This window comes from Biomphalaria glabrata, chromosome 6, assembly GCF_947242115.1.
Source record: "Biomphalaria glabrata chromosome 6, xgBioGlab47.1, whole genome shotgun sequence".
NCBI lineage: Eukaryota > Metazoa > Mollusca > Gastropoda > Planorbidae > Biomphalaria > Biomphalaria glabrata.
This window is the reverse complement of record NC_074716.1, coordinates 31,683,337-31,693,157: the sequence shown is the minus strand read 5'-3', so window position 1 is coordinate 31,693,157 and position 9,821 is coordinate 31,683,337. Positions and strand designations below refer to the sequence as shown.

General features: G+C 35.0%; 1 protein-coding gene across 2 annotated transcripts in view; it reads right to left on the bottom strand.

The window, feature by feature from the left end:
* Positions 1-8,830: 8,830 nt before the first annotated feature.
* The window catches only part of LOC106059501 (1,25-dihydroxyvitamin D(3) 24-hydroxylase, mitochondrial-like), a 44,579-nt gene continuing 43,588 nt past the window's right edge, over positions 8,831-9,821 (bottom strand). For both annotated transcript variants that reach the window (XM_056033553.1, XM_056033552.1), the window contains one exon: positions 8,831-9,802. In XM_056033553.1, coding sequence (XP_055889528.1) covers positions 9,689-9,802 — 114 coding nt within the window. In that variant the 3' untranslated portion in view covers positions 8,831-9,688. The remainder of the gene's footprint in view (positions 9,803-9,821) is intronic.

The following is a 9,821-nucleotide window of genomic DNA, read 5'->3' as shown; positions in this document are numbered from 1 at the left end:
TGTGTATTACGTTAGTTGATTGGATCAAACTGTGTGTATTACGTTAGTTGATTGAGTCAAACTGTGTGTATTACGTTAGTTGATTGGATCAAACTGTGTGTATTACGTTAGTTGATTGGATCAAACTGTGTGTATTACGTTAGTTGATTGGATCAAACTGTGTGTATTACGTTAGTTGATTGGATCAAACTGTGTGTATTACGTTAGTTGATTGGGTCAAACTGTGTGTATTACGTTAGTTGATTGGATCAAACTGTGTGTATTACGTTAGTTGATTGGATCAAACTGTGTGTATTACGTTAGTTGATTGGGTCAAACTGTGTGTATTACGTTAGTTGATTGGGTCAAACTGTGTGTATTACGCTAGTTGATTGGGTCAAACTGTGTGTATTACGTTAGTTGATTGGATCAAACTGTGTGTATTACGTTAGTTGATTGGGTCAAACTGTGTGTATTACGTTAGTTGATTGGGTCAAACTGTGTGTATTACGCTAGTTGATTGGATCAAACTGTGTGTATTACGTTAGTTGATTGGGTCAAACTGTGTGTATTACGTTAGTTGATTGGATCAAACTGTGTGTATTACGTTAGTTGATTGGGTCAAACTGTGTGTATTACGTTAGTTGATTGGGTCAAACTGTGTGTATTACGCTAGTTGATTGGATCAAACTGTGTGTATTACGTTAGTTGATTGGATCAAACTGTGTGTATTACGTTAGTTGATTGGATCAAACTGTGTGTATTACGTTAGTTGATTGGATCAAACTGTGTGTATTACGTTAGTTGATTGGATCAAACTGTGTGTATTACGTTAGTTGATTGGATCAAACTGTGTGTATTACGTTAGTTGATTGGGTCAAACTGTGTATTACGTTAGTTGATTGGGTCAAACTGTGTGTATTACGTTAGTTGATTGGATCAAACTGTGTGTATTACGTTAGTTGATTGGATCAAACTGTGTGTATTACGTTAGTTGATTGGATCAAACTGTGTGTATTACGTTAGTTGATTGGATCAAACTGTGTGTATTACGTTAGTTGATTGGGTCAAACTGTGTGTATTACGTTAGTTGATTGGATCAAACTGTGTGTATTACGTTAGTTGATTGGATCAAACTGTGTGTATTACGTTAGTTGATTGGATCAAACTGTGTGTATTACGTTAGTTGATTGGATCAAACTGTGTGTATTACGTTAGTTGATTGGATCAAACTGTGTGTATTACGTTAGTTGATTGGATCAAACTGTGTGTATTACGTTAGTTGATTGGTTCAAACTGTGTGTATTACGTTAGTTGATTGGATCAAACTGTGTATTACGTTAGTTGATTGGATCAAACTGTGTGTATTACGTTAGTTGATTGGATCAAACTGTGTGTATTACGTTAGTTGATTGGATCAAACTGTGTGTATTACGTTAGTTGATTGGATCAAACTGTGTGTATTACGTTAGTTGATTGGATCAAACTGTGTGTATTACGTTAGTTGATTGGATCAAACTGTGTGTATTACGTTAGTTGATTGGATCAAACTGTGTGTATTACGTTAGTTGATTGGATCAAACTGTGTGTATTACGTTAGTTGATTGGGTCAAACTGTGTGTATTACGTTAGTTGATTGGATCAAACTGTGTGTATTACGTTAGTTGATTGGATCAAACTGTGTGTATTATGTTAGTTGATTGGATCAAACTGTGTGTATTACGTTAGTTGATTGGATCAAACTGTGTGTATTACGTTAGTTGATTGGATCAAACTGTGTGTATTACGTTAGTTGATTGGATCAAACTGTATGTATTACGTTAGTTGATTGGATCAAACTGTATGTATTACGTTAGTTGATTGGATCAAACTGTGTATTACGTTAGTTGATTGGATCAAACTGTGTATTACGTTAGTTGATTGGGTCAAACTGTGTATTACGTTAGTTGATTGGGTCAAACTGTGTATTACGTTAGTTGATTGGATCAAACTGTGTGTATTACGTTAGTTGATTGGATCAAACTGTGTGTATTACGTTAGTTGATTGGATCAAACTGTGTGTATTACATTAGTTGATTGGATCAAACTGTGTGTATTACGTTAGTTGATTGGGTCAAACTGTGTGTATTACGTTAGTTGATTGGATCAAACTGTGTGTATTACGTTAGTTGATTGGATCAAACTGTGTGTATTACGTTAGTTGATTGGATCAAACTGTGTGTATTACGTTAGTTGATTGGATCAAACTGTGTGTATTACGTTAGTTGATTGGATCAAACTGTGTGTATTACGTTAGTTGATTGGATCAAACTGTGTGTATTACGTTAGTTGATTGGATCAAACTGTGTGTATTACGTTAGTTGATTGGGTCAAACTGTGTGTATTACGTTAGTTGATTGGATCAAACTGTGTGTATTACGTTAGTTGATTGGATCAAACTGTGTGTATTACGTTAGTTGATTGGGTCAAACTGTGTGTATTACGTTAGTTGATTGGGTCAAACTGTGTGTATTACGCTAGTTGATTGGGTCAAACTGTGTGTATTACGTTAGTTGATTGGATCAAACTGTGTGTATTACGTTAGTTGATTGGGTCAAACTGTGTGTATTACGTTAGTTGATTGGGTAAAACTGTGTGTATTACGCTAGTTGATTGGATCAAACTGTGTGTATTACGTTAGTTGATTGGGTCAAACTGTGTGTATTACGTTAGTTGATTGGATCAAACTGTGTGTATTACGTTAGTTGATTGGGTCAAACTGTGTGTATTACGTTAGTTGATTGGGTCAAACTGTGTGTATTACGCTAGTTGATTGGATCAAACTGTGTGTATTACGTTAGTTGATTGGATCAAACTGTGTGTATTACGTTAGTTGATTGGGTCAAACTGTGTGTATTACGTTAGTTGATTGGGTCAAACTGTGTGTATTACGCTAGTTGATTGGATCAAACTGTGTGTATTACGTTAGTTGATTGGGTCAAACTGTGTGTATTACGCTAGTTGATTGGTCAAACTGTTTTATTAAAAGTGTTGTAGATACATTAGGCTACATACAAGGCCGCCGCGAGGGTTGTGGTCCGCCTACGCGCAAAATTAAAAAAAAAATCCTTTTTTTTTCCAAACAACAAATCAAGCTGAACCAAAAGAGCACGTCTATTATTGTAGATCTTTCTATTCCCCTTTTATAGTCACATCGTTATCGCATTTTTTGTTATTTCGATATTACAATGTATCCATCATTGGGCGAAACCCCAGAAAATTTTCATGTAGCTATTGCTACATGAGGTAGGCCCCTATATAAGAAACAGAAACATGTATTATTGATACAAATACCTTTTGTGTGTGTGTCAAATAAACTATTTGTAGATCCTTTGAAAGCGAGACATTGCCGAAAATGATTCATTCTATCATTGATTGCTGAGGCTGCTTTTCAAAATCATGCATTCTTTAATGCGTCGCATCTATTGTTGTTTTCTTGTTAAGAGCAATTTTTTTTACATTTTCTTTCTGCATTATATTCATGTCTTTTTTTAAATTAATATGGCCCTAATTTTGTGCCTGAAACTCCGTCTTTATTTATTTATTCCTAAAACAACAGACATATGGACCATTAAATACAGAATATAGCGACTCGAAACACAGAGGTCATTGACGGTGGAACTTTTTTAACGTTTTGTAAACTTGGATAATGATTATCACGATTGTATTTCGGAGATATTTGCATCTGGTCCACAATCATCTGGCATACGCGGATTAGGAGATTAGCCTACACATTTATCCAACACACCACTAGAACAATATGAAGCAACTGAGTGTTTAGTATTTTTTCTTGAATTGTTATAAAATAAATAAACCTAAAACAAGTCATTTAATGACTTGAAATAACACACACTAAGGCAGTGTTTCTCAAATATTTCCTGGTGACGACCCCCTACATGACAAATATTTCGTTCAACCCCCCCCCCCCCTTTTTAGACGCTGGGGACCTAAAGGAGCGATGTAGGCTCCCACAGTGAGGTCCGTGAGTGTTTCTAAGAATGTAATGAAAAAGAAAAGAAACTTAGTCATAATTTTAATACAATATTTAAGTTTTATTTTTCATTTATAGTAATTTAACACTATATTTAGAATCAAAATCCACATAATGTAATTTCATTAGAACGAGTCCCTTGTTTTTTGGAACTAGGTGTTGCCTATATTTTAAACGTTGTAAAAAGTTCTTTATGAAGAAAGAATTGAACATTCGGCGAGTTTCCGCTCAAGTCAGCAAGAGGTCTTATTTGGGGGCCGGGCCCCGGCGCTGAGCGTATTCTGGGGTTTTCAGGTTCAGAAATTATTTCTCCTGGCGTCAACAACGCCTTTTTTCTCGTAGTAAGACGAAAGAACATAAATAAGACAAATATTAACGAGATCGCTTTTAGAATGTACTATTCAGTAGTATTATTCGAGGGATATTCTAGGTATATATATAGCACACGAATATCATCTTCGTGCCGCGGATCTTTTTTTTTTTTATTAAAAACATCGTCACTACAATGAAGTGCAAAAGTCGGAAGAAATGCGACCTATCTCAGATAAGAAAAGACCAGAAGAATCACACTGGCGGAGACGTTTTGAAATCTTTTCTTCCAAACGTTTTAACCCATAGTGCAGACGCCTCTCGTGAAGACAGTCTACATTTGACGTCTTATTAGAAGGTGAAACGACGTCTCTTACTTAAGATATTTTTATTTGTAAACTTATGTAATAGTCAGACACGGATAAATAACTTACAATGAAAATAAAACATTTTTTGCCGCCCCTCCCCCTTGTTATAGGTCGGTCGTTGGCTTGTTGCTCCCAACAGCTTGTAGTCACTTAATGCAGATCTATACATCGATAATGACCCAAAAATAAACTACGCTTAACTAACAGCCATTTAACATTAAGTGAAAAATGTTTTTAACATTGAGTTTTTAATTACTAGATCTACTTACAGGGCGGGGTATTCGACTAAACAACAATATTAAGTACACTAGCGGATCCAGAACTTTGGAGTGGGGGGGGGGCGATTTTTTTCCAAACCCTAACCCTAACGCCCAGTAAACCCTAACCCTATGCATAAACATGCGTACAGCACACACACACACACATATATATATATATTATATATATATAGCATTTCTCAACCTTAGGCGAAAAGCAAAACAACTGGGGCAGCGCTATAAGGTTCCGTAGTGTGTTTCGGGGCAAAGCCCCGACGCCAAAAACGTTTTCTTGCTTTTTTCACTGCAGAAACGTATTCTTATGACATCTACAGCTCATTATTCATCAATGGAGTTCGGGGCAAAGCCCCGACGCCAAAAGCGTTTTCTTGCATTCTTCACTGCAGAAACGCATTCTCCTGACCTAAAGCTCATTATTCATACTATTAAAAAAGGACCTTTCGAATAATGTTGTGCTTGAAAAATATTTTAATATGAATTTATAGGCCCATAATACATTAATACCCCACATATTTAGATTTTTGCTTTGAGGATCGCCGCCGAAAAAAAATTATTCGATAAATAGTATTCAAGAAAATTGAAGTATAAATTGTGAGTTATAGTCCTAAATTTATTTAACTAGAAAAATATCAGATTGAGTAAAGGTTGGGAAAAGGCGACTATGAAACCATCAATCATGACTTTTATACTGAAAAATTTCGTTTAAATTCTAACTTTTCCAATGCAAAGTTTTTCTTAAAATAATTATGAGAAATTCATGTGAAATTACATAAACTTTGTCTGGAAAGGGAAGGGGCGGTAGAGTGAAAATGATTAATCTCCGCTCCTTTAATCATTTCTGCTAAAGATTGCATTTAGCATTAAAGAATAGGGGTGGGGCGACTCTATATAAGAATTTAATTTATAGTAGGCCTATATATAAATTACATTAGTGACAGATTTTTTTTAAATTTTGTAATTTCTTAACTATAATACAAAAAGAAAAAGTATTGATTTGTCCGATGGGGGAAATACGATTGCATGTATCGCCCCTCCCACCTGGTACAACCCTTTTTCAATTAAATTTACTAATGATACAATTTGAGATTAAAGTGTGGTACGACATAATATACAATGGGTCACATATCAATACGTAGTTTATATTATATAGATATTCAACTAATTTTGTTTACAAACTATGATTCTCCACAAAAATAGGACCGCCCCCCCACTCAGGTGGCTATAGTGGGGAGGGCAGTACATGCAATCGCCCCCCCCCCCCCTCACCCCACCCCACCGAATCGGCCAAAATACCAGAAAGGGAGCGACATAATATAATAATTCAACTAATTTTGTTCACAAACTATGATTTCTACATAAAAACGGATCGCCCCCCCCACTCAAAGGGTTTAGGTGGGAAGGGCAGTAGAGGTATTCGCGCCCCCCCCCCCACCTATCGGCAAACAGGGAACGACATAATATAAAGATTGGTTAAAATATCAATAACAAATTGTATTAATATAGATATTTAATTGATTTTGTTAGCAACTGTGATTACTACAAATAAATTGGACCGCCCCCACCCCACTCATTCGCGCCCCCCCCCCACCTATCGGCAAACAGGGAACGACATAATATAAAGATTGGTTAAAATATCAATAACAAATTGTATGAATATAGATATTTAATTGATTTTGTTAGCAACTGTGATTACTACAAATAAATTGGACCGCCCCCACCCCACTCAAAAGTTTGGGGGGGGGGGGGCGGGATTGATACCATCTCCCCCTACCGACCCCACCAAATCGGCCAACATACTAGAGGGGGGGGCGAAATAATCTAAAAATAGGTTGAAATATAAATTAATTAGTATATATTTTTAACATAGGTAATAAATTTGTATACAAATTGTGTGAATCCTATACTAAAGTTCATCCGCACCCAACCCCCCTTGGGGGGGGGGGGGTCGGCCGAGTGGGGGGGGGGCGATCGCCCCTACCGCACCCCACCCTGGATCCGCCAGTGATTAAGTAGATACTAAGAGAAAAAATGTTTTAGCTGATCTGCTTCTATAAGCGGCTTTTGAAACAAATAGTACAGACAACCCACGTACATTCAAGGTCAGAAATTATCAGGCCCTTGGAAATCTATCGCCCGCCGCTACAGTTGTCTTATTCCACGTTTCGAAAGTAGCTACTTGTGGACGAATAGCGTGTTTTTTTTTTAATGATAATGGAATAATAATATTCTATGTAAAATATTTAAAAATTTTGTACTTAACTAAAATTAAAAAAATAAAGCTAACCTTGGAATAATGAAATGGCCACCCCATAAGTTCGGCTGCCTACGGTGCTATGCACACATTGCACAATAGATAGCGGCGGCCCTGACTACATATCTCTAATATCTACACTGACATAGTCAAACCAATTAGTCTAACTTCTAGCTGCCTATTCAACTTGAAGGCTACTTCCAATTGCCTATAACAGAATACATTATCAATCAGACTATGTATTTCACTTGCTTTATTTATACATTATCAAACATTACTATGTACATTATTTAATGACAGTGTATTGCTTACCACATACATATATATTTAAATTAATATGCGTATTATCCTTTATTCATGACATAAATATCTTCATTTCAATGAATTAGCTCAAGCATTATAAATAGGACACAATAAAAGTTGAAATAAATAGTTGAATATAAAACAAAATAAATTTTATACACATCTCTAGTACAATTCTGATACAATTGTGATTGGCAGAGAATATAACAAGCTAGATTTTGAAGGCTGAGTGCTTCAGCTTTAATGGGTACCTGACTTTAGTTGGAGAAAGTAAATGGTCATTATGCTGGCCACATGACACCGTACTTGTTAACCATGGGATAAAGAATTAGATGACCTTAACATCATCTGCCCTATAGATCGCAAGGTCTGAAAGTGGAGACTTTTAAATTTCTCAATACAATTAACTTAGCACAACGACCCCACAGCAAAGTCTAGTCCCAAGCTTGTGAGATTTGCAAACATCTCTTAGAATGCATTAAGTTATAACCCTATTTTCTCAACAACATTATATAACAAATACCCTGAATGTCCTCTGAGTCGCCTTTTTACAATTCAATGGCTCAGACTGCTAAAGAGCCTACAACTCAGACTGAAATACTGACTTGAAGAAAACTTTGATTTTGAAATTTACACCAAAAGCTGGATACTAATTTTCATGACAACATTTTAATCAATTTTGATAAAACTTGAAAGTTATTGCACAAATGGGAATATTCAAACAATAATTCAAAATGTGATGAACAGTTTCATGATGTGATACAAAAAGTTATTATTACAGAAATATTTCTGGCAATCTCAATTTCAAATAATTTCATTGATGGATTTAAGGTTTAGTATAACTTTATGTTGAATAAATCTCCTAGGTGGGTGTATGTATTTATATACAACAAATATAAACAAATTAGGCACTGTGTCTTTTTTAATGTAGTGTGTAATTAAGGTGATCCTATTGTGAGGTAGTGTGTGGATTGAGGTCAAGGTTGTTTAGTTTGTTGTTGTTCATCCAGTCATACAAATACTTTAAAGTAAATAAACAAAAACATTTATAGTGCTGTAAGTGCAGGATGACCTTTCCTAGAACACTCTTATACGTTGTAAATACAAAACAAATAAATTGAAATACTAGACGATGATGGAATTGTAACAAAGTTGATATATATATATATATATATGTATATATATATATATATATATATATATATATATATATATATATATATATATATATATATATATATATATATATAAAAACTGCAATGAGAATAGTAAATTTAAAAGACCTTACCCAATCAATGTATAGACCTATTACCCTTAGGATAAAAGGAACTAAGCAGATAATACAGCTATGTCAAAAACAAAGTCACTGGAGAGGTGTGGTTGTCACCTAATGGCCATTTATGGGTTCAAAACTACAGCGGTATGCAAATGTCTGAATAAGTCTCTTAATAAGCATCCAATATTTGTCTCACCATTTCATAAAGAGAATGAGCATTTCTTATTGCACACCTAATATACCTGTAATCTAATCTAAGGTTTTAAAAAGCTATTACCATACTATGTATGCAGCAACACTTATGGGATGGCGAGCCAGACAACCACCCTAGACCATGTGCCTTAGGAGGGGTCCGGCAAAAAAGAAAATCTTTTTTCACCATCAGTTCATTTTAAAAATATTTGTGACCCAGGGCCTTGCAAGCTGCTTAGGTCTGACTTTCCCTTCCCTACCCCTATGTAAAGTTATGGAAAACAGGAAGATATCTTCACATTGAACACATCAAAATTTCGGTTGGTGTTTTCATTTCAAATGAACATTACAATGAAGAGGTAATTATACAAATCACTGCTGATTAGTGCTAAAGGGCATGTTAGTGTTTTTTTACTAGGGCTGGTGAATAGGAACCGAAAGGAAGTTCTATATGTAAAAGCACATTTAATCTCAGGCCCAAACTGTCAACAAAATATTACATATGCTAAAATCATCTTGTTTTTTTATACTAACAAATAAAAGAATTTAAACAATGTAGCGTAAAATACTTATGCACATATCTACTTCAAGGCATTTTTTGGTTTTCTTTTTTAAAAATTGTAAAAGGCAATGTTTCATATACTCAGGAATAGCACATAGATCACTATGGTATAATACATTCATTGCAAGAATTATTTCACTTTATAATTTCATAAACCTAATGTCTAATGGCTTTGATGGGAAAGCAGTTATCTTGTAAACAACATCCAGTTTCTCTTCAGGGTCTGCTAGAACTAATTTATAGTTCATTAATATCTGAAATGTAAGCAAAAGA